Source organism: Zootermopsis nevadensis, unplaced genomic scaffold (assembly GCF_977971745.1).
Source record: "Zootermopsis nevadensis isolate Lab colony 2312 unplaced genomic scaffold, Znev_1.0 Znev_ptg000001l, whole genome shotgun sequence".
NCBI classification, from domain to species: domain Eukaryota; kingdom Metazoa; phylum Arthropoda; class Insecta; order Blattodea; family Termopsidae; genus Zootermopsis; species Zootermopsis nevadensis.
Genome location: NW_028259133.1, coordinates 4,256,771 through 4,283,881, shown reverse-complemented (window position 1 = coordinate 4,283,881; position 27,111 = coordinate 4,256,771). Strand labels below are relative to the sequence as shown.

Sequence of the window (27,111 nt, the reverse complement as noted above, 5' to 3'; positions counted from 1 at the left end):
TCGTGCAAAGTGACTATTACAATCGTCTAATCTCTATGAAAAATTTAAATGGCTAGAAAATGTTTCGAAAGATTCTACAATGCCAAATTTAATTAAAATCGATTGCGTTCTAGTCTTGTTTTACGCATGCGTATCGGCAGACGAACGGATTAATGTATTTCAGTGGGTGCTCGGAGGGGGGGGGGGTCGTAAATTCTAAGAAGTGCATACACATTTCAAAACAAAAGACTGTTTTTGCACAGCAGGTAGGTTAGTTATTTTTCTGAAATATGTACAATTTTTCGAGAAAAAAAAATCTAAATAAAATTCAATTCAACGACATACATTGTCATATTCAATTTATGAATTGGAATGAAATTATATTGTTAAGACTTAAAGTTTTAAACGCGATAATGAAGACTCTCAAGGATAATTTTGCTGTTACACTGTGGTAATCAACATTCAGCCAAAGTACGAACAATGACTGACCAAGGTCTGTTCACTCGGTTACGAGCCAATGGAAACAAGACATTTGTTTCAAATAAAGCAGACCTCGTATAAAGCTGAATACAATCTATTGCAGTGGTATTCAACCTGGGGTACGCGTACCCCCGGGGGTACGTGAAATTTAAAAAATATATATATTATTTTATTATAAACACTGAATAATCAGTAATTTAAGTTATTTAATTTATTTTAGATGTAGATTATATACTATGTATAACTTGAATTATACACCAACAACTTTGGGGGTACAAAGTTGAAGAGAAATTATATCTGGGGGTTCGCGAAGGCATCTTAGGGGGTACGTGAAATTTAAAAAAAAGTATATTATTTTATGATAAACACTGAATAAACAGTAATGTAATTTATTTAATTTATTTTAGATGTAAATTATTTACTATGTATAACTTGAATTATACACCAAAAACTTTGGGGGTACAAAGTTGAAGAGAAATTATATCTGGGGGTACGCGAAGACATCTTAGGGGGTACGTGAAATTTAAAAAAAGTATATTATTTTATGATAAACACTGAATAATCAGTAATGTAATTTATTTAATTTATTTTAGATGTAGATTATATACTATGTATAACTTGAATTACACACCAACAACTTTGGGGGTACAAAGTTAAAGAGAAATTATATCTGGGGGTACGCGAACAAAAAAGGTTGAATACCACTGCTCTATTGCACCTTGGCACATTTCGTATTACAATATTTTGCTGGTGTATGTTTCAAATAGCACGGATATGATAAATCATTTCCTTGTATAAAGTCTTTGATAATGACGATATGTCCTGAAATTATTTAACTGCATATTTTACACATATCTACGTATTTGTACGTACATGTTCTTGGTTTTATTCATGTATTAGGTTATCGAATGTTTCATAATTTTCCACACTGAATGAAGAGTTAAATAACCGAACAAATTTTGGTAATGTCTGAAGAGTAGAAATGTGGATATAGTCAATTATTTTGTCTGTTATATTATTTAATGTGTGCAAGAGATGACGGCTTTACTAAAACTCTTTATCGCACGGATTTATTTTCTATAAATAAATAAGAAATTTATAATAACTAGAGCAGAGCGCTCCTTTCGGAGCTCATCGGGGGGGGGGGGATGTCAAGTGTTTAAAACGACAGACAGACGACAGGGGATATGATGATTTCGTCAAATAATATTTCTAAGAAAAGTAAGGGCATATGTCAGTGAAGATTTCAGAACTTTTTAAAATCTGTTTTTTGCGAAAATACCGTCATCTTTTGTACTGAGACCGCAGCAGAGCGAAAGGGTGCAGGAGCCAAGTAAAACACGACACAGAAACAGGGAGATTCAAGGCCGATTAAGAACAACCCCTGTGCTCTGATGCCAGGAGCGGACGACCAAATAGATGACATGTTAAATGAGAGGATCACTGAGCCAAGTAAATCACCTGTCGCGTTGATGCAAAATAAAAAAATAGGAGGACGGAACCATTAATTTGTGTGGATGCAGTGACTAACCCAGATAATTTTCCAAATTACCCTTTACACTTTAGACTCGTCAGACCACATTAAATTTCTTCTGTGCTGTAAATGGCTTCCGGGTTCAATGAGATTAAAGTTGTATCGAATATTCGGAATCAACGTCATTCTTGTTTCACAGATAAAATTAGCAATCTCCGAAAATGTTTTTGGGCTCACTAATGCACTTGCGATATATCACCGCCGCGTACACTTCATTAATGAGACTTAAGGAAATAGACTAATAAACATATTTGAATCGAATTAAAATTAAATTATTTGGTTATTCCGTCAAATCACAATGTATTTAAAATAAGATAATTAAAATAATTAAAATATCATTCTGTGTTCCATATCGAATAATCGATTTACAATTGGAACAGTTACAACATGTTTCGGTTTTATTAAACCATCATCAGGTGTAAAATTATATTAAATTTAAAACTCAATTACAAATTTTTACAATTTTTTCGTAGGGTAGTTTTGGAGGTCGTGTCCAGATATTTTCATATAATGGATCAACTTTATTGTTTGAAGTGATGCTTTTGATGTTTACATCGGTCAGAGATGAAATAGTAGACAACACAGATGTGTCTGGAGGTGATTCAGAAGTATTATCGTATCCGATCAAGGTTTAATACTGAATTGTAAATCGATTATTCGATATGGAACAAAGAATGATATTTTAATTATTTTAATTATCTTATTTTAAATACATTGTGATTTGACGGAATAACCAAATAATTTAATTTTAATTTAATAAATCACAATATGACGCAACTACACCATTTTATATTTGAATCACTTAAAACGTTGTTCCATAACCATGCAGAAACATGCTTAAAAGCTAGAAAGAATTTTTAGAAACCACCCAATTTTAGTATATACCCACAGAAATATATTTTTGTACATTTGAAGGACTTAGGTCATGTAGAAACACGAGACGGAATTTAGACTCCTCACACCCTATTGGCATATTCATCGCCCTGATGACGGAGGCAGTATGACCTCTGAAACGTTGGTTAACATCGACCAGACTACACGGCGCAACAACCCAGAAGACAGAAATCTTCATACTCATCGCCCTGATGATGGAGGCAGTATGACCTCTGAAACGTTGGTTAACATCGACCAGACTACACAGCGCAATAACCCAGAAGACAGAAATCTTCATACTCATCGCTGTGAGAACCTCAAGTCTTACTTTATAACGTCCGAACCATTGAGAAATATCCCATAAAAGCTTTCGTTGAAGTACCTCGATATTCTTGGTGACATGTTCGCGCATTTATATTACTTATTTTACACGAGTTTGGTAACAAAAAATTTAGGTGTTTGTTGTGTTGCTGAAAGATTACTGCTGTACGGGTCACCGAACGTGGAAGTGGTTGTTACACGAATTCCAGTTACGAAAAACTATAATAAGTACTTCTTGGCTTATGAAGATTCTTCTGAAGACATTGCGAAGCCTTCCCAATTCCTAACCAAGGTAAGAAACCATTTCCAAAGAATTTGTATCTCTTATAGTTCATATCAGAGAACCTAAACACTGTTGGTGGATAGTGGAACATTATCTCAATATGTAATTATTTCAAGATTCAGAAGATACAAGAAGTGATTGAAATCCTCTAGTTTATAGCATCTGTGAACGGTTGCAGTAGTTGTACTCCGAAATGTTACTCTATCTCGTGCACGCAAATAACGGTGACCTCATGCAGTAATGGCGTATTCGGCCACTCCCCCTCTCACTGTTTAATTTAGTTTTCTTTGCATTATACAGTATTTGGTAGGGAGTTGTGCCCGCCTACTGCAGTTTACTGGACACCTAAAGAAACTATAGGAAAAATATATGAGGGGGATTATGATAAACAATTTCGGACGTCAGCAGAACGAGTACATTATATACTTTATACTTTTCTGGCCTCTCAGAAGCGGGTTTCAGACACGTCACGAAATTACAAAGAAATACTATGATCTCAAAGCGAAGAAGGGGTGATTTAAGAACAGGCAGATCGCCCTGATGACGGAGGCAGTATGACCTCTGAAACGTTGGTTAACATCGACCAGACTACACAGCGCAACAACCCAGAAGACGGAAATCTTCATACTCTGATGACGGAGGCAGTATGACCTCTGAAACGTTGGTTAACATCGACCAGACTACACAGCGCAACAACCCAGAAGACAGAAATCTTCATACTCATCGCCCTGATGACGGAGGCAGTATGACCTCTGAAACGTTGGTAAACATCGACCAGACTACACAGCGCAACAACCCAGAAGACGGAAATCTTCATACTCTGATGACGGAGGCAGTATGACCTCTGAAACGTTGGTTAACATCGACCAGACTACACAGCGCAACAACCCAGAAGACAGAAATCTTCATACTCATCGCCCTGATGACGGAGGCAGTATGACCTCTGAAACGTTGGTAAACATCGACCAGACTACACAGCGCAACAACCCAGAAGACAGAAATCTTCATACTCTGATGACGGAGGCAGTATGACCTCTGAAACGTTGGTTAACATCGACCAGACTACACAGCGCAACAACCCAGAAGACGGAAATCTTCAGGCAGAGGGAAATTTGTAAAATTCGACTTTTCAAAAGGAAAAGACTCAAATTTTTCATTTCAAGACCCCTACGAACGAGATATAAATATCTCGACTTTCAATTATAAGCTTCGTATCGACGGGGAGAAAATTAGTCAATGTTTGCATAAAGTGCCTTAAGATGGAGACAGCAACGACCTCCGAAACGTTGGTAACCTTGTACCAGACTACACGGCTATACACCCCAGAAGAAAGCCATCTTAAAATGTATGTTGAGTCAAATTTATCCTATAGTTTCAGATACGTTTTGATTTTGTGGTACAGATATTTTATGTTTCGGGTTGGGCTGTTACAAATTCAGAACCTAAACAGAAACCTTTCCATAGGAGCGTTCTATTACAGAAGATGCAGATTTATCACTCACTGGAGATGAGTGGACCACTGCCATTGACTTCGCTGTAGACGGTCATTTAAAAATTATTTTGTTTCAAATTCGTAAACTCATACTGACCCACGGGAATCAGTTTACGAACATTCCGTACATTCAGTGGGAAGCAGCTCGGCCTCTGGACAGAGCAACTCACAAACTTTATTATTTATTTAGTGTTCTGTCTGACGACAGGTCCATATGAACGGGATCCTTCCATCCTTTTCTCTTCTCGGACTGGGACCTGTTCATATACGTTCTTGGCAGATGATCCAGAAGTGGTTTGCCATTGCCTTCTTCTGTGTGTGAATGGAGTAATTGTTGGGATGCCACGGAGAAACCGGGGAAGCCCCCGGAGGAAAACTCCGTGTTGCCTAGACCACGGCCTTGCCCAACACAAGTTATAAATTCGGGCACCGCCGGGAATCGAACCCGAGACCCCAGGATTACAAGGCCAGCGTTCTAACCGCGAGACCACCTCATCTTATTATTATTTAGTGTTCTGTCCGACGACAGGTCCATATGAACAGGATCCTTCCATCCTTTTCTCGGACTGGGACCTGTTCATATACGTTCTTGGCAGATGATCCAGAAGTGGTTTGCCATTGCCTTCTTCTGTGTGTGAATGGAGTAATTGTTGGGATGCCACGGAGGAAAACTCCGTGTTGCCTAGACCACGGCCTTGCCCAACACAAGTTATAAATTCGGGCACCGCCGGGAATCGAACCCGAGACCCCCAGGATTACAAGGCCAGCGTTTCTCACAAACTTAGGGCTGATTTATACATTTTTTTAACTTGTGTCTGAAGAAAAGGAACAGTCAACCAGCGGATTAACCCGTCGTGTTTAGGTTTGTAATGTTACGTTCACACGGCGGAATTTTAGAGAATAGAGTTTGGTATTATAGTCAGGTACCTGCGTGTAAACGGTCGCGAGAGCAGGTATTTTCATTAGTCTAAAGTCTAACTAGAGAAAAGAGAGAGAAGAGAGATGCGGGAAGCTCTCGTCATGTAAACCATACAGCGTTAGAGCCCGTGACCACTCTAAACTCTAAATTGAGCTGCTCTACGAAGTTCAACACAGCTGAACTTTTATTCACTCTCGCGAGAGCAGAAATTCAGGACGCGGAGGACGCAAAGGGAACAAAGAAGATGTGGACTGCCGAAGACTACTGGTTCTGCTGGTGGTCATCAGTTTCACCCGTTAGCGAGAAGAATACACTCCACGTCACCCTGACGCCTAAACTACTGCAGAGACATCTGTATTACTCGTGAAGCTCTAATGCCATCCAAACGGTTTTATTCCTATAACACTCACAGGCCAATGATGAAGTGGAAGGGGCGAAGGATAGAGTTGAAGCAGAAATAACACGACGTCCACCCACACCGTACATTTAGCGAGGCAGGTCGATGGCGGAGGCTAAGGTCTGGATGGAAGAATTTGCCCGTTTCCGGACTCACCACTCCCAGTTACTGTTTTCGAGGGCATAAAACGTTGTGAACGACCCCTCTTATGCTGATTTCTGAATACCCAACGCATCAGAGGCGGAGGACAGTCTGTACCTTCAACCACCATAAAGTTTTCCTACAAACTATCTAGTATTGTACATGGATTCAAAGTATTTTAATTTCCATAAGGAAATGGTTGATTGCAAAAAATAAAATAAAATACGAAATTTATAGCAAAAATGTTAATATTTTAATATTTTCCGTCAAATCACAATTTTAATAAGATAATAAAATATTTAAAATATCATTTCACGTTCCGCATCGAATTATATATATTATTATATTATATTTTATTATCTTATTAAAATTGTGATTTGACGGAAAATATTAAAATATTAACCTAATTCACAATATGACGCAAATATACTACCTTATGAGCAAAAATGTGTTTATACGCCCTGTTTATATTAAAGGTTGGGGTAAATCTTGTGTAACAGTGAAAATATATTTTTTCTGTGAAGTATTAATTTATAAAATTATTCATATAGAAAAAACTGTTTACACTTTTGTTAATATGCATGATTTTATATATCAATACACTGCACGGTATGCAAGGTTTAAAGATGTGTTAATTGGATTTTGTGTTTAATCTCGTGCATCTAAATTTCCTTTTTTATTTAGTGTAATATTGGAAATTTATACTTCTTTACTATTGAGAATAATGAAGAATTATGGACACTCCAAGGTAATTCTTATGAAGGACGCCACAAACCACAGGGAGTCAATGAGGAAGAACCCGTAACGAGTAAGCGGGATACAAGGAAGATCGGGGCTTGCCTGACATTTGTTGAGTTATATTTATTATTACTTACTCGAATGTGTTAATTTTTTATTTGTTAATGTTATTTTGGAGTTTGATGTACAGTAAAACCTCAGCGAAGACGAAGGGTTTGTTCATCTGGATAGGTCTGGGGCAGCTAGCTGGGGAAATTATCCTCACCCGGTCCCAACGACGAACCCTTAATCCGAATAACATCACAGTTTAGTGGAGTCTTTGCCATTTTTCACCTCCTCTGTCATTCTCCGGATTAACACAAAGCAGGAAACTATATTTTTTTGTTAGGGATATAAAATCTGCCATTTCTAGAACTCCTCTTTTATAATGATACATGTAATTTAAATAATTTATATCTTAATTGCGTCATGTTTGTGTTTTATTGATACAATATTTTTTTTATTATTATTGTTTTAAGTTTGTGTATAGACGGAAAATAAAAATATTGTATGTAATTTAAATTTTGTTGTTGGCAACTCCGCCAAACCAAACATTATATATATATCCAATGTATTTGATCAGAACGCTTTCCAAATTTGATTCCTTTTAAGCTTATCATAATACCGCGTATCCTTTGTTTACTATCTCCTGCCATATATTGCTTGGATTAATTTAATCCGGCACAATATTCTGAAAACGCCAGTTGCAAATCCCACGAATCAAGGATCCTTAATTTATTAAATACATCTCCACGTTCACTTTCCGGTACATCACGATCACAATTTTTGTCTGCATTTCCGACTAAACGCTATCAATTTCCGGGCTATTTTTTCAATTCGAAATATCTTTACGTCGGAAGGCCGGAAGGGAGGGGGGCCTTGCGAGATGGAATGCAAGCTCTTCTTGGTATTAGTCGCCTACCGGAAAGAACATTTTTAGTCTGCACTGACGCCACGAATGTTGTTCAATCGTTCCTTGTCTATAACTGCAACCATCCCTCGTTCAACAAGCAGAAAGTCAAGTGGCGACCTTCTTCCAATCAGGATTCCAAATTATCCTCTGCTGGTTGCCAGTCCATGAGTGCCTGCCTGCCTGGTACAGAGCTGTGGCTATGAATAGGTAACTTAAGTACTTAACAGATCACCGCGAATGGTGTGAGCTATCTACTCCAGTTTTCAGTATTAAATGGTCCATAATGCATAATAAACTGAGAGACATGGATCCCGTTTTACGTGTATCTCTGAGCCTCACACATGGTTAATTTTTACGTGACGATACGAACCGGATATATGACATTTTAGCGTCATCAGACACTGGCCTCAACAGTGGTTAGAACGCTGGCCTTGTAATCCTGGGGTCTCGGGTTCGATTCCCGGCGGTCCCCGAATTTATAACTTGTGTTGGGCAAGGCCGTGGTCTAGGCAACACGGAGGTTTCCTCCGTGGCATCCCAACAATTACTCCATTCACACACAGAAGAAGGCAATGGCAAACCACTTCTGGATCATCTGCCAAGAACGTATATGAACAGGTCCCAGTCCGAGAAAAGGATGGAAGGATCCTGTTCATATGGACCTGTCGTCAGACAGAACACTAAATAAATAAATAAATAATCACAGTATAAATAACACGTTATCGTAGTATATACTTTATATTCATATCAATGGTTTAAAATTTAATATTTTTTGTTGCGAAGCACTTTCTGCTCACAATTACTTATATTATATCAATTATATTGATCTGGAATGCGTAGCCGTTCCACTAGCATGTAGCATGGTGAATTGTACACAATGATTAGTACAGGCACCATGCAACAGATGGCAGTGTTGGACACGACTAAACATCCCGAAGACGTGTGGGAGTGTCTTCGTCTTTCCGAAGCGACTGGACGAGGAATATAAAATTTGCATGCACGGCTTCGCCACAAGGAAATTGTCAGCCATCCCTTTTTTTTCGAAGATAAAACAGCGCGGTAGAGGAAATCGCGAACGTCAGTGTCGACAGGTCGATCAAAAGCCACGGGCATGCGCAAAGCGAGTGTTAGGTGTCGCATCTGTGACTTTGTTCTGCCATAACACAACAAATACCCATGATTAAAAGATGTGCGCTTGGTAAAATAATGCCAAGAGGTAATTAATATCAGAGATTAGTCAGATAAGATAGGGTTTTTTTCTTACTGGTAGTGGGATGTATATGTTACAAAATAAATTACAGGCTTGACAAATTTACGCGGACAGCGGAAACCTGTGTCTGAGATTAAATAAAATATATACCAAGAGTAGATGCAGTTCTTAACTAAAACAGCCTTCACGACCCTGTTTCCGTCTAGGCAGTTGAGGCGATAGGCCTTAACACCACGATGGTTCAATGTTCGGATCGAACGGAGCTAAAATTCCTGGAGGAATAAGATGGCTGGTTTACGACACTGAACTCCAACCTCCGGATCACGGAGACTGGTACCGAATTCAATAACATTCTCTCGCAGTATATTAATCGAGATTTGTTAGAAATGATGGGCTACAGAACTTTCATTACTTTTATGTGGAGATTGAGGTGATACTTGTGTGGTTATGTCAAAACCTGAATCTGATGTATTTCAGGTCTGAGTTCTAGAAATCTCTGCCCGGAAATATACGGCATTCTCTAGCTTTTAATTCTTGTATTTCACGTCTGCAAAGAGACAATGATTTGTGTCTCAGCTATGAGACCCCCACAACTGACACAGTGAGGATGGATTCGTCACTACGACCACTCCCAGTGCGTAGCGTTGTTGACTGTACAGACCTCAAGACGCACAGATACAGCTGACAAAGCGTGGCAGAAGTCTCAAACTTCTGAGACATTTTTGATGATAATTCATAACTTTGTAAATCCTGTTCTCTTCCCTGCGTTCATTGAAACGTTTGAAGGACCATACGCCTCCTGAGTCTTCCTATTTTCAGGTCTCGTTTAATTTCCAGAAGTTCCTCTTATTTATAAATTCAATATAATTTACATTGCTTCTCCGAAATGTGACATTCCACACATTGACAAAGTGTTCGCCAGTTATTATGAGTTGCTTACGCTTTCGATAAAATGAAGGACGCATTACGCACACCTTCTCCTCGTAGCCATTGTCAGTCGAAAAGATCGTTCTGCCATCTATGAGTAATCATGTGAATTTTTGTGCTGTCATCTATCGGGGCCAAATGAAGGGGCACAGCTATCTTAATTACAAAGGAAATTAAACATTTGGAAATCATTCTACCAAAATTACAACACAACCAGCTGCATATTAACAAAAGAATTAATCACCTTAATTACTATATATAACCCGCTAGGCCAAATTGTTGAGACACACCTAGACCTGTTAATTCCAGACTGAAAATAAATTTATTCTCTAGGGAGACTTCAATGCAAAGCACAAGACGTGCCACGCTTGCAAGATTAACATTCTGGGCTAAATCCTACTAAATCGCTACAATAACAATTATTACTTAATCGCTGCCCCTATGAACCCAACTCATATTCCATACAACGATCCGGCCAGAGCAGACGTTTCGGACCTCACGTTAATAAACGAAGTTCTATATCACCATGCAATGAAAAGGCTAGATTCTCTGTCCCACTCAGATCACAGACTGTTACGCCAGCAATCAGACTACAATGAGACTTTCTGGCATGGTTAACAATAATTTAAACACGAAATGTCTAACCAATAATGCGACATATACGGAAGTTGATAATGCAGTCACTCATCTTACCGACGTGCTACATCCAGCGGTTAAAAAAATCAAACCCAACGGAAGCCAGGGCCTTCAGATACATGCAAATAGCACCGTCGATAATCCTGCTAATTCTGGAAAGCAACAAATTTCTAACCATATGGCAGAGGACACATAATATCGCTCTGCGCCCTCGTATAAACGCCTTGAAACAGCAAATAGATTCGGCCATTAAAAATCAGCTAAGTAACACCTGGCAACGCACACTGCAAGGTCCAGACCCCATAATACCAATGATGCATGGAGAATCAGAGAAGAAAACGTGAAATAGCACTAATATCATACGTCATTTGAAGTTAAATGATAGATCTGCAGTCGCTCGTCAGGAAAAAGTGAATCTGTTCGCAGACACACTGCAGGACATTTTTACGACTAACCCAGAAGTAGACAGTAATTTCTCTAAACTTAATATCAAGAATACCGTACGGAATTTTCTGGGTCCACCAAACAAATTACAAAGCAAAAGGGTGGAGAATTCGTCATCTCAAACCTCACAAAGCAGTTGGACCCGTTGTCAGACAGCACACAGTATTAAAGACTTGCCCCTAACAGCCCTTAAATTCACACCGACACTCTGTAACGCCTCCATAACAAATAATTACTACCCGCCTCATTGGAGAGTTCCAAAAATTATGATGATTTTAAAACCGGAAAAGGATAATTTCTCATCACTCAACTACAGGCCAATTAGTCTCTTAAATTCTCTGGCCGATGTTTTCTGAAAAGATTGAATTTTCAATTAAAAGAATTAAATTTAATAAGGGAAGGTTAATACGGATTTAAGAAAGGTCATTATACCACTCATGCATTGACATGGATCATAAAACGCGTTATATTTGGATTAAATAATAACAAAGCAACAATCTCTTCGGATAATAAAAGATCTCTCGATAAAGTGTGGTTCACTGTACTCAATTCTAAACACGTTTATGCAGAATTCCTGCTCAGTATATACATAAATATCTTAATAATAGAGCCTTCACAGTTGTCCATAAAGATTCCGAATATACTAGCCGCCTTTAATAATCTTAATAAATGTTCGATTACTTTATTCTCTAAATGACTCACCCACCTTACTCCTACTTAAGATTTTTGGAACGAACATTCTCTGGTTAAATGAGGTCAAATACCTTGGCGCCATCCTAGATCGAAAACTCACCTACAGTGAATAACGCCAACCAGACTCAGGCAGCTCTACCCAATTCTGAACAAGTCCTCCTCCATCAACATTAGTCCTGTATTAACAATCTATAAAACCCTCTTAATAATAATGACGTATGCAAGCCCTGTCTCTGGATATGGAACCAAAACGCACCTCAGTAAACTCCAAAATTTTCATAGTAAGTTACTCAGAATTATTACTAAACTTCCAAAGGCAATTTCAATCAAAATTATACACGAACAAATTGGCATCGGGAAGATAAAAAACCATATCAGGAAACTAGGATGTAAATTATATTTCAAAAGTCAGTTTAGTGACAATTCTCAAATCAAAAAATTAGGCCCTTATGCTCCCATGTTCGATAAACATAAATGACCGCGGGGCCTACTAGTGGATCGATGTCTCTCTGTCCTCCAACTTTAACCAGTTGATCTTCTTAATGGTGAAGACGAGACGAGCTTCAACTTGGGTTGACATTATCCAGTAAAATTTTACTTTTCGAGCGGTTTTTACACATTCGTGTGTAAGCTTGGCAACGTAGCCAACAAAAATGAGGGCACAATACTCGACAAAAGTACCCTATTTGACTACTTATTAAATATCGTGACTTGGTCTCCTCGCTAATAAACGTAACATGCACGCACCTATGCGATTCTAGTAATATGGCTTCAAATGAGCCCATCGCATAACTCCACAGTCAAATCATAACAAAAGGTTGTCAAATACAAACAGTATTTCATAATAACTATAAGATCATCGTTTCATCGAAAATAATGTCTTATTTGACTGTGTTCATCAAGAAAGCCTGGAAAATATTAATTTAGATTTGGGACGTAGAAATCGCGGTTAAGATTCAGATAAATTCCAATGCATCAGCTTTATGCAGTTTAAGAACAAAATTATTTTATCCTGTAGCTACTTTACAAATGCGACTTTAAGTAAAGATTCTTCTGAAACCTAGGTATAAAATTAATGTGATTTGAACTAGGAGCAAATAATAAATTTAGATGTTTCGAGAATTAACAGAAGGAAAAAAAAATTACTGGTTAATTCGGGAAAGAGACCGAAATATTTTGTCATTTCCGCGTGTCTAACAACATTTTCTAAACCATAATTTAAAAATGTGCTACAATTTCGTTGAGTTCATTACAACTGAAGAAAAACATTTTTTTTAAAATTCCCGTTTCGTAAAGAGCGTTAATATTAAAACTACGTAATTGTTTAATTTTAACCGTCTAATCACAATAAAATATTTTATTAAATATTAAAATATTATTACTACAATTAACATTTAAAATATTTAAAATATATTAAAATGATGCTCTTTCTATCGAAATGTTCGATTTACAATTAGAGCATCATTTTAATATATTTTAAATATTTTAAATGTTAATTGTAGTAATAATATTTTAATATTTAATAAAATATTTTATTGTGATTAGACGGTTAAAATTAAACAATATGACGCAACATTATCATCTCATAAAACTACGTAGCACAAAAAACTTTCGAGTACGAAGATATCGTAATTTACAGTAACAACGCAATTTAACCTTTATTTAATTTGAAGTAAATACAAAAAGAAACGTATCTCGTTTGAAGACATAAATAAACATTGACATCCAGGGTATGTGTGTCGCTATGCCTGGCAACAAGAGTGTCAGACCCTTCAGATATTCCGATACAGTACAACACGTATACATGGGTGTCAGGTTATTCCGATACACGAAAATCTACTTGCTTCAAATTCCCGTTTGTATCTTATACAACTCAAAATTAAAGACACTCCGAACTCTTATGGATTTAACAATGAAAAACCTTAGTGAAAGATTCATGTCTCCAGCTCTTATACATAACTATCGATATGCACTGGGACAGCCAACTTGCAACGTGCACAGTACTGAGACAATAGATAAATCTTGCAACATGGAACAAAGTAATGCTATATATATCATAGCCTACATATGCCGAACGAGGTGCTAGAAACAAATATTTGAAAACATATGGGCCTATTTTAACCTTTCAATCTGTTATAGTTCACATAGTCTCCCAAGGTTAACAGCAACAGTCTAATAATCTGTGAGCTATTTTCATTTCTACGATGAAGTTTCTGTGCCGATTTTTATTTTTAGAATGCGCTAACACACATCAGAGAGAGGGGAAATGCGAGGTGAAACGGAAGACGAAGGCACGACCACACGTGCTGCATCTAACTAAGTTTATACAAGACAACAAACACATGCACTTAATCACAACTTAATTTAGTATAACAAGAAATTCGGAAGTGTTACCTCCTGGTAGCTCATTCGTCCTTTTTCATATTTATCCTGAGTAAACCCATAACGTTTCTGGTGAGCTGTTGTACTGGTACTTCTTTTCTTACTGTGAGCACCACCAGTAAACATCATCTTGTCCGCTAATATTTTCATTGCATCGCCGCACTTTCACATATTTCACACAAAACAAATAAACAAACAACTGAAAATGACATCTTCACTTCTTTTAAACTCCTGGCTCCTTTAGTCACAGTCTTTGAATACATACACCGAATCACATGAAACGAAAGGAAACACGAAGTGTCAAGCAGTCGGTGCAGCAATACTGATAGCTAATATTCTCATGGCACTGCAGCACGTTCACATATTTCTCATAACCTACTACGGAAAGTATCGCACATAGTTTTATGATATTTCTTATTTAACGCCAACTATAACAGCAAGCTTTCGAATACGCACTTGACAATCCTTGATTCAGGTGACATTGGAGCTATCAAGTAATAGCATTGAAAAAAATATAGTAAAAAATAACAAAACAGTTGAGTATCGAAAAACTTCGACAATACATCAGCGCACTCGAACGGATGAAAATGTGAAAATAGTAACTAGTTCTCTTCGATTAGGTTGTTCCCTTCTTTCCTACTCTTCTTTTTTCATTCTTCTTTGCACCATTTAAACACCCACAAGACAAAATTGGCAATGGAAAAAGAGGTTTAAAAAAAGAAAGGACGTAAAGTGATAAACCTGATTGGCCCAGCTGCTTGAGAAGAAATCACATGACCGGAAGTCATGACGTCACGAACTGGGAGGAACACTGCACCACATTCACCAACGCATTTACACCTAATGCTCCGTTGTGCCCATAATGGAAGCGTAATGCCCTCTCTTTTAGAAACAATAAGAAATCTGTCTTGAGCCTTCAAGTGAACAATTAAAATAATCGAGCCGTTTCGATTATCCCATCAACGCACAGCGGTAACGATGTATATCACCTACTTTAACATTTAATAAACAACTCTTTGAGTTTTGTCCACAGTGTAGCACTTGTTCCCTTAAACCTCATTAATCAATTGAACTTTGTAAAGTACACGCATTTTTTTGGTAGGTAGTGAATTTATAAATAACATTCACACGAGTTTCGAATTTAAAGGGTTGTGGGAATACTGCACCTGTTTGCAACAATTATAAGTTTAATACCGTCTCCATATCAGCCTAAGCATAATATTAAAGAAAACAGGATTTCTGAGATATCACGTAAAACTTTAACAATCATCATACAGGTAGAATCCCTTCTGAGAAGCTTGTCCAATTTCCAACCTATTATGGAACTCCACACCCTGTCGTTTGATTTACCAAAGTTCCATTTTAATATTATCCTCCAATCTATGCTTAGGTCTTCCAGGTGGTCTTTCCCTTACTGTTTTCTTAAAAAAAAAATTCTCACCTCTTCTTTGCATGATCTGTGCCCTGCAGAAATCTTCGTATCTCCTCACAATTTTCATAAGGCATCTGTCCCTTCCGCTTCAGTCCAAACGTTTTCCTCATCACTCTCAATATGTGGTCTCTTAATGAAAAGTCCAAGTTTCACATCCAAACAACCTCCAAAAGAACAATAAGTGACATTTGGTATTTCCATTGTGAACTTTCCGTATTAAGACAGACCATAAGACAATAACTAAAAAGAATAAGTTTGTCGTCTAGTAGGAAAGAGTAGTTTCAAGTCATCTGCGCAACACCATAAGATCGCAGGTTCATTTCTTATCAAAGGTAACGATTCCATGGCAAAATGTTGTGATATTGTGTACCGTGAATCCTAAGAGGATGGCGACAAAAACCACATGCATCGCACGATATTTTTTTGTTTATGAAAGTTTGATTTTTTTACGGGTGACAAAAGGTTTACAAAATAAGAAAGGATGCTTCACACAAGAAACAAATTTCTCATGCTGCTATATTAACAATTTTGTTCATTTACAGGTTCCAGGCAGTAAAATTACAGGGAAATTCATTGATGCCTAATTTATATATGGCAATTTAACTGTCTTTTGTTACAACATACATAAATACATAAGTATTCCTGTTCAAATAATGTCAATTTTGACCGCAGGTATTTAAATGACATAAAATACTTTCAAACCTCATATACTTAGAGGTTTGAGATTTGCAGTTTTCCGTGCATACTAAATTGGTAAATAAATTCATAGGCATTTCTGAGGAACATGTCTCCTTCACCAGGTTTAAAGCAACTGGGAAAGAATTATCAGACTGTGGAAGCTCGGTGCCTGCCACAAGCTCTGTAGAAACGTATGCAGCAATGTGTATTATATAAATCAAGGACGCACGACCACCTTCTTTCAAAGGATCACAATACCCTTATATGCAGGACATTCTTAAGAAGACTTTATTGGGTATATGAAACTGTGCCAGCATCTACTTTAAGTAGTATCGACAGAACATTTAGTAAACCACAGAAATATTATTCATATTTTGTTTACAAGCGTGGTCCAGGAGTAATCACACATAAAAATACGTTCACATTTTGTGACTAGAATGCAGACAAAACCATAATACACAGACTGTCAATATTTTTTTTTTAAAATGTGGAAAGGACAATAACAAATGAAAACTGTACTCACGAAGAAATAAAGAGCAGACTAAATTTGGCTATGCTTACTACTATTCAGTAGGGAACATTTTGTCTTTTCATTTCCTATCTAGAAATGTAAGGTTATGTTATGCTAAACTGTAATCTTGTCTGTTGTTTCATATGGGTGTGTAACTTGGTCTGTCATATTAAGGTAAAGGGTCATGATGGCCGTATCGTAGGATGTTGTGCCATGATCATGGAGGCAGCAAGGACCTCTGAAATGATGCCAATGTAACTTCTACAAGACTACATGGCATAACAACCCAAAAAAACAGCCATCTTCATATTCATAACTGTGAGAACCTCCAATCTCACATACACCAAGGGTGTTTCGGTGCTGAGAGGAATACTTGGACACAACGGGGGAAGCAAGAGGATCACCGAATGTTATCAGGTAACCAAATCAAGGAGGATGAGACGAACAGGGCAGTTAGCACACACAACAGAACAAAAATAAGCGCACAAAATTTTAGTCAATACTTTAAACCTATTTGGAAAACCTGGGCATAAATTGGAGGGATTATTAAAATGGTGTGGCGTGAATGTGTTGTAGGGCTCCAAACAGGCACCAGTAGCAACCTCTTGTAAACATGGTAACGAAACTTTGGATTCCATAAAATTATGAATTTTTTGACCTCCAGCATATATTCTTACAGGAAGGTGGCAAAGTTTCATGCCCACGTAACACAACGGGAAAATTAAAGTTTCAATTTTGTAACTTTTATGCTTCTAAATAGAAGGTAAGGCAGCAAGTGTTCCTCACATACAGTCTGATGTTAATTCTTTTGCGAACATAATTTTGATTTGTTCCCGTTATTCCAAATATTTGAACAATGCCACATTTTAAAAGAATTTATTATCTAACTATATATTATGACTCCATCCTGTATTCTGGGGATGAGACATGAACACATATTTAAGTTTTCCTATGTCTGCTTCTAGAGTAACCTTCTTACTAGCTTCTAATATTACTTGTACGTTATTCTTTATAGTATTCTTGTTCTTGCCCTGTAAATTAACATCACCAGCACAGACCAGAAGACCAACATGTAAAATATCCCAGCAATTATATTAATTTATATATACAATAATTTAAGATATCATAGCACAAATGGACCATGTTTTTTCAATTTTCCTTATAGATTAAATAATAACTTATGCTTTTGGAGATTAAGGGCAGAGTATTTAGAAACCGATTATGTAAAATTTATTTTAAAGGCAGTAGTAAAAGTATATTGGTTACGAATCTTGACACACTCAGAACAAGCAGCTGGCAATAATAACTAGGACATTCTCAGGTTTAATTTCACTTTTATCTTCAACAAACAATGCTCTCATGCAGTTAAAAGTCATTTCATTTAACATGTAAAACTATAACTAGAATGTGTATTGTACTGGAACGGCAAATACTGAATCAGAATTCTTTCAGCAATAAAATCTATAGTAAGTACTTAATGATGGTCTTTCAGAATAATATTTGCATCAAAATGAACTACAAACACTCTGTACATTATTATAAATTATACTCCCTTTAAAAAAAAAAAAAATTACACAAAGCTTTTTCTTATGGTAATGCTATCATAGTATTTAACAATTTTAACTAAGAACAATCATTCAAATACCACCACAAACACCTTCCTTCCTTCAGAATATCTACAAGTAAGATTTACATTCCACTTAAATTCTACACATTCAACAACATTGCAATCTACACACACAATTAGTATTCCTCTATGAAATTAAACCATTTTGCAGTCCCTCATTAAAATATGAATTTTGAAGTAAAGAACCCGTGTGAATTCTCACAAAGTCCCAAGACTCAGCTGATATAGCATACTTTAAATGATAACTTATTTTTGCATAAGTTTTCAATGATCAGACTTCCCTTTTCTTGATTATGTCTTTTCACAACAAATATAATCATCTTCATAGTGTAGTTTTATTTTATAATGTCATCAACTACAAGGATTGGGCCTACTGACCCATTAAAGGACAGTTTCTCAAGGCAACTTTTCCTTATTAGTCTTGTAGGGTGCATCTGAGTAGTGAGTGACAACCCCACTGCCTCTGCACAATTTCTGCTCAATCCTGATTTGTTCACGAGAGCCATCTAGGAGAGACATGGGTGAGAAATGGCCACTGAATTTTGCTTACAAAACATCTCATATCATGCTTGTAAGGTTCTTTTACATGCCATAAATCTACAACATGGAATCGCCAGATTTACTTCCCCTCCGAAGGACATTGTGCTACGGATTTTTATCACCATTAAAAATCCATCGACCTCGGCCGGGTTTGAGCCCGCGAACCTTGGGTCCAGTGGCAAGCACGCTAACCACTAGTTCCACCGAGGGTGACATTTCATATTTTATAATGTATGACCTATATTTGTTCCAAAATTAAAACCAAAAGTAGGACTGCTAATATACACATGCTCCAATTTCCTCATTAATAACATATAACCTCTGTCCATAAGTACGTATTCGCTAAATAAGCAAAGGAACTACAACCTTACCAGTCCTGGCATCTTTATATCAACGCTGCTCTGCCACTCTACTTTAATCCTGACACTGAAGTCCTGCACTTTAATGACACACTTTAATACCACTTTTAATGTGTATACCTTTCTCTAACCTCATGTGTGTATAAAAATAACAGTAAATTAAAACTGTTCTGGTATAGATACTGAATGTTACAGTTTATATGGAGTAAATAAATATTTACAATTGCCAGCTAGCTAACTAATTCAACGGAGCAGTGACCTTGAGATGCTAATACTCACTACACTGGACAGGAACCCAAGGTACATTCACACATTAATAAGAGCTTGTCACTGGAATGAACCAGAGTCAACTGAATCCAGTCCACATACTCAAAACTCTTTTGTTATCCATTTCATTATCATCATCTCCTCTTCCTCCCAAATTTTGTTTTTTCGGCTTTGGCTCTCAGAGGGCTGTTATGCCACGGATGTAACATCAACTTCAGGGATTATATATTTAGTTTGCTCTGACTCCAATAGCAACTTCCAGAACCTATCTCTTCATCTTTTCATGTATTGTCATCTTTTTCATTTTCTTCTCGAAGAGGATACATATAGAATACTCTTGAAAATCAATGTTTCTGCATTTGTTCCACATGATCCTGCCAGATCCTAAGATCAATCATAATTATTTCAAGTTTGGAAATATTTATTTCTTCACTGTGAATTTGGTCAGATTTTTTTTATCCCACTGTGGTTAGAGAATCCCATTTCTGCTGCCTCTATTAATTTTTTCTGGTCTATAATTATGAGTCCAAGTTTTGACCCATAAACCAATGTAAGCACAACCTGGCTTTATATAATTTTAAAACAGTATCTATTCTAATTTTTCCATTGTCTTTATGGTACCACGCAAATACTAAAAATCTGCACGCTTCATATCTACGTCATTTGAGTATCAAAATCCTATGTTGCAGCCAAGAAACTTCAAATTATTCACCTGTTCAACTCTTTCTGTTCTAAATTTGAATCTTTGCCCTTATGGGTGTTTCCCCTTGAAATGGTAATATTTTGTTTTTGTTAATATTTTTAAATTACAATCTCTTGCCATGTTGCTTAAGATATACACTACACTTGGTTCGCTGTCCTCATCCTTAGGAATTATAACTTGGTCAGCAAACAAGGTAATTTTATGAGATTGTAGCTCTCATGGCTGTCAAGACGTCAATGGTTATCTGCTGTGAGATCTAGTAGGTGGTTGCCAATGTTTCAGGGGAACACACTACCTCCATCTTCAGCCCTGAAAACATTAAGGTAATTGTAATGCTCCATAGTTTGGTTCAAGTTACTTCATCAAATGCTTTACTAAATTAATAAACGCAACATATGATGGGATGTTAAACTCCCCATGTTCTTTATTCAGCTGATGCAATGAAAATATGCAGTTGGTACAGGATCTTTCTGAAAATTATGCTGATCGAGTATTATTTCAATTATTTTGTTGATTATCTGCACTGATATCTTTGCATAAAATCTGTAGCAAATACTAAGCAGGTTTATGCCAATATAGTTATTATAACCGCACCTGTTCCTGCGTCTTCAATATTGGAAACATTGTGGCTAGCCTTCATTCTTTATAAACACATCAGTATAATATTTAGGACTGTGTAATTTCTTACAGTAAAGAAAAGCAAATGTCACAACAGGCGAGTAATATCAGGAAACAGATAATACACCAACAACCATTTTAAATCAATGACATCAGTTAATGAACACCAGAACCCTCTAGAACTTTTATTTACTTATTGTGTGCCATGAATGTGGAATTTAATACTCATTTCAAATGCTACATATCACAAAATTAAGTTTCAAGACTCAATTCTACAAATATCACTTTAGCCATATAACAGCAGTCCCTTGCCAGCTGTGAACCATGGTTTTAAATTTTGTAACCCATTTTTCTATCCACGATATTTGGTATTTTGTGTATATGTAGGAAAAATTGGCTGCAATGGAAATGGATGAACATAACCATAATTACATCATCATGAATGATGTTTTTTTTTTCTAAGACTTCAACTTTCATTAATCTAGTGTCTGAAAGGTAAATAATATACCTCATCACATCATCATTTTAATTGGTATATACATGTAGAGGTATTATTTTTAAACATGTTAATGTATTTACTGTGTATAGCAAAAGAAAAGGAAACCTAATTGAAGGTTAAACCAAACTCTCACTTTCCCATAATGCCTTAGTATTTCCAATCAGTGATTCTCTCGACTGTAACCCCACGGTTGGAAAGGGATTGCATTATTTAATTTGTCGAGCACTTCTGCCGGCATGAGCTACAAGTTACTTTTTTGTGTACACATGTTATGAAATCAGTCAAATTCATCTTACTGATTTATTTCATTACTATTAATAAGCTGTTGGAACACAACAGACCAGAAATCGGTTTTATTTTCTTCAGAAATTAACACATTTCAGATCTTCAAGATCAGTGCTTCATAATAATCATGTTCAAATTAACAGGAAGTCTTTAAAAAAGATCTTGGTCAAGGAATTCCAACAAAAGATGAAGATCGAAACACATTATTTACATCTGAAGTTGTATTGAATTCCATCATCTCAAAGGTATCATTCTCTATTTGTAAGTTTTGTGTTTCTGAACAGGCATTCTTTTGAATGAAACGAGAAAATAAACACAAAGCAACAACACAGAAGTTTAATTTAGACATATATGGGGAATTCAAATTTGACTTGGAATTCTTAATATTTCTCGCAGACACTGCTATATGCTGATGTCCCTTTTATACATATCATCCACATGCCTAATATAAAACAGGTAAGATTACTTACTGACATCATACAATCAAAATCCATGTAAAATCTTAACCACTCTCACATGTTGGCTTAAATAATTTTTACATCACATACAAATTCCTGAAAACATCACTTTACAAAGAGACTCCTCCCCCTCCAAAAAAACCTAGTATTTTAAGAAGTGTAAGTCACCATGTTGGCAATGGGTGCATAAGTATCATTTCAGTTCTTCACTTCTGTTCTTACATATTAGTACACACATCATGATTAATGAAAATAACTATCAGCCTACTTTGATTTTAAAACAGTTTCAGGTAGCCAGTATCTTTAAAGCGCACAACTACAATAATATCACAATTTTGTATTTATAACGTCCTGAAAAATGTAAAAGGAAGCAGGAGCCCACAGAAATACTGAATAATGGATAGTGAAATATTTGGGACATTCAAACATGTAGTGTTAAGTTCAGATATTACAGAAACGTTGAGCATGTGCTTAATATATATATCGCTGTAATATTTTGTTCGAGAAAATATCCTCTTCTAAATATTACAGTGATTACAGACAGAAGAGAAACCACGAAAGAAACGCAGCCTACGTTTAACAATACACAAAATGTACTGCCCATATATGAAGAAATGCACTGAAGAAAACACCAGTCAAATTCAAATTCTCTAAACACTGTTTTTCAATGAAGTCCATTCTTCAGAATGCTTGTAGCTTTTATAATGGGAATAACATAAGAGATTTATATTGACAAAGTTGAAGCAAAGAAGAATTTTCTGAAAGTGAATAAAGATGCACACATATTAAAAGATTAATAGGTCAGGGAATGCATGCAACTAGTTGTTGACATCAACAATACATTCTCACATAACCTACAAAAGGTGTTGCCATTCTCAAACCTTAGTACTTCAGTAGGACACTACAAGAGGAACTTAAATGTATACAAACTTGGCATACATTATTTCAATCACAAAAATGGTTTTATGCATATCTGGTATGAAACTGAGACAGAGAGGTTCACAAAATCTTTGTTTGTGTTTGATTAATCCAATCAGACAACTTAGTTTGGAGATTTCTCCCATCTGGTTCTTCTTATCAGCAAGATTAGTAAGCTATAGGCAAATTTGATAGGTCCTAAGAGTTTATGCTGCTTTTTTACCTTAGTGTGGTCAAGTTAGTTAATTTCTATTCAATTATTTGGTATTTCCACAACATTTATTTTAAATATTATTATTGTCTACTGCTGACATAACCTAATCTTAGGAACTTATATAGCTTTAGCTGACTTTTTCTAAGGAATCCAACTGAATAAGTATTCCCCACCTTTTCACCTGAGGACAGAAACAGATCCAGTTTAGAAAAAAGTTTCAGAATACTACATAATGGATGACATCCAAAAATCCAGTAAAAGTAACTCTGAAGTTCTTGGTATCAGGATATGCACTTATTCCAAATGATGCTGACTTCAGTTTGATTGGTTCAGCAAGTCTAAAGATAGTGTTTTCTCACCAAATTGGATCAGATGTTACACAATAGCCTCTTTTGAGGTAATTCAGATATAAACACCCTGACTTCTCTACTATGAAACTGGAAGAATACATGGCTAAAAAATAAAAAAAATAAATCAAAATATATTTCAGTGCACAATTGAATCAAGTCAATTTTTCCCCCCCCCAAATTTTAACCTGGTTTCTACTTTGACAATGAATAATTCAAAACTAACTTTTCTAAACCTACTACATTTATGTTCTGAATGTCCTATTTATGGCTTGAATATAAACTAGAAAAAACATTTAAGTATGGGAAGTTAAAAACTATAATACGGTGAGCCCTCATTATCTATTGGCTCTGAATCCTTCTTTTCTCATATCTGTTGGTTCAATACCACTGTTCCCACACCATCATTGGTTTCCTTTATTCATAATTTTTTAATCGCCCGACATCTGTAATATTATTCACAGGGCATGTAGTTGTGTAACAAGCCTTCGTTTACTAACAGCAATCTCACTGTTTTGCAAGTCGGTAGTATAGTGATATTTTCCTTATTTATTTATATGATAAAATCAGTAGCCATGTCTGCAGTCAGTTAATAAAGAGCAGTTACAACTACGAAACAAAATTGAAAATTATTGCTGATTCTTAAGCTGAAATATGAATGATGAATATATGATATGAATCAGGAACACTTCTTACAAAAATAAAAACTGTAGTTCATAAACAAGAATACAAAGATGTTGCAAAATTCAATACTTAAAATTTAATTCTACACAGACCTGTATGTATAAATATGTATTTATATAATAGACTGCAATTAAATTAGTCCATATATTTGTGCTTATTTACCTAAAAATAAGTATAATGCTTAAGTTTCAGCAACAAGTTGTCATTTAAACATAGGATTCAATATTTCTGTATCCACAGGATTGTTACGGAAAAAAATAATTATGGATATTTAGGGCTTACTGCACTGCGTTGGGACCATAAGAATTAATCCCAGAAAGAAGCAAGGACTTTACCAGTTTTTGTTGTAGAAACATAACAACTGTAAATGGTTATCATGAAAGAAAACCATACAGTGGTATAGATGAGGATATGATGTAAGAAACAAAATTATAAGCTAAAAGATGTTTACAAAGACAATGCCAGAAGTGTAGTGGAGCCAAAGTGTCTCAATTTTGCAGAGACGCACTTTCAAATTTCTCAAATATAACTGGAATATAAATAATATAGGTATATCAACATTTTTTCCAATACATAACAGAATTTACAAAAAATACTTTTCTACTGTAATGAATTGCTGTATTCAATAACCTACTGGAGAACAAATAACTGTTGTGTTCCAGCCTCTGAAGTAATCCATGTAACTATGGAGCTCGTCAGAAATATATTCAGTGCTCAAAATTGTTAAAAATCTACTATGAATAAAGTTTCATAATTAGTTCCCAAATCAGAATATATATATATATAAGTGTGCATGTGCGATATCTGAATGATTTCTCTAATCTGAAACAATTAATTTACCCAAAGAAACAACCACATAATAATAATACAATGTTATAAGACTTTCTCTCTAGTAAATAATTCAGATGCCCAGTCTCACAGTCCTAATTTTCCTTACAAACAGGGACAAAGCCACACATAAAATGTTAATGCTAAATACATGGACACTTCAAAATACAGCTGACAAAACTCATTTAAAGTCAGCCTATCACAGCTTGACAGATTCCAACATGGCTACAACTAATCACATGTAATCTTGGCCTGACTCACTCTTCTCCTTATCATTACATCATACGTCACACAGAAGCACAATAAACTAATACCAGGAATATTCACTTTATCAACAACACAATGTAACCAAATTGTTTCCAGTCCTCTAGCCATGAATAAAATATTGAATATATTTAATGTTTGAATCAGGATATCCTACACAGTCTAGTACCACACTACAGGCCTCAACAATAATCTGATGTTTTTCATAAACTTTCTCAGTTTGGAGTATAAATTCATCAAGTCTTAACGATGATGTTCTACTGGGTTATAACACTGTATAGACAACAGTAGACACCAACATTTCAGAAAGCCCCAAAGATGGAGACAGTAAATTTATCTGAAATGCAGATATTTTCCTGTGAGTCTACACAGTGTTGCAACCCGGAAGAACATAATCATCATCACTGCCAAGAAAACTTCGAATGTCACATCAAGAGGTCTTAATTTCTTTACTATTACGTATACGCTATAACATTAAGTTTTTAAGATTTAAATACATAATTATGTGGTAGCATTTTCTAAGCCATTTTATTAATTAATAATATTTGTCCATGTTCAAGAAATTACTTTGCATACCTTGGTATTTTAATGCAAAAAAAGGTAAATAGTCACAATTGCTATGTTAAGATAAAGAAGCAACATTGTCTTCATAATAGCCTAGTTCATTTCAGCAGTCTGTGTGACTGATTTCTCAAGTCGAATCTCATATACTTAAACATTACAGTAATAAACTTACACAGTAGTAAACAATGTTTCATTTAATAAATGTTAGGAGGTTAATTATGGGGTCACTTTCATCCAGCTAGTCCCATAAGATACAATAACTGATCTTTCTAGTATGAATGTCATGTCATAAACATTGCATACTACAATTTGACAGGAATATCAACTTTGCCAACAAAAAGAAAGAGACACAGAAAACCTGTATTACTGGCAAAAGTTATGTATGTAATGTACAACAATGCACCTATCATGAAAATTAAAACTGCAGAATCTAGAAAGTCAACTCTTCCGCTGAATCTCGGACACTTAGTTTGTAGTCTCCAATGTCTTTACTGGCACTATCAAAGTACAGGTTTCCTCTCTATTTGTTTTAGAAAAGTGTATTACACTTCCCTCTGGTGTTAAACTGGAGCTACATCTGCAACAAGAATATGCAAATTATTTTTCTTTCTAATAAAATATTATATAATTTATAATACTATTCTACAATCAGTTGATCCTCTTCTACCTGCAGGTGTCGAGGTGTTTTTACACTTAATCTATCAGACATTTGGTAGGACTCCTTGGACGAGTGATCGGCCTGTCGCAAGGCCTCTACCTATACACAGGACAGCACAACACAGAAAGACACGGACAAACATCCATGCCTTAAGTAGGATTCAAACCCACAGTCCCAATGCCCAAACACACAAGGCCCACGCCTCAGACTGTATGGCCACTGTGACCAGCTACTATTCAAAATACAAAGATATATT

The 27,111-nt window shown here is 35.9% G+C and overlaps 2 protein-coding genes across 9 annotated transcripts in view; both read right to left on the bottom strand.

Moving 5' to 3' along the window:
- Positions 1-15,043, bottom strand: part of Pkcdelta (Protein kinase C delta) — an 88,543-nt gene extending 73,500 nt beyond the window's left edge. Inside the window, exon 1 of one of the 2 annotated variants that reach the window (XM_087351763.1) lies at positions 14,414-15,043. In XM_087351763.1, the coding sequence (XP_087207889.1) occupies positions 14,414-14,551 (138 nt within the window). In that variant the 5' untranslated portion in view covers positions 14,552-15,043. The remainder of the gene's footprint in view (positions 1-14,413) is intronic. The other variant, XM_087351800.1, reaches the window with a different exon arrangement.
- A 1,270-nt stretch (positions 15,044-16,313) lies between these two features.
- LOC110827295 (uncharacterized) overlaps positions 16,314-27,111 on the bottom strand; it is a 37,506-nt gene continuing 26,708 nt past the window's right edge. For 4 of the 7 annotated variants that reach the window (XM_022058832.2, XM_022058837.2, XM_022058833.2 and 1 more), the window contains one exon: positions 20,913-26,774. In XM_022058832.2, the coding sequence (XP_021914524.1) occupies positions 26,663-26,774 (112 nt within the window). In that variant the 3' untranslated portion in view covers positions 20,913-26,662. Of the gene's footprint in view, positions 20,828-20,912; positions 26,775-27,111 lie in introns of those variants that run through there. The other 3 variants (XM_022058835.2, XM_022058836.2, XR_015535798.1) reach the window with 2 other exon arrangements.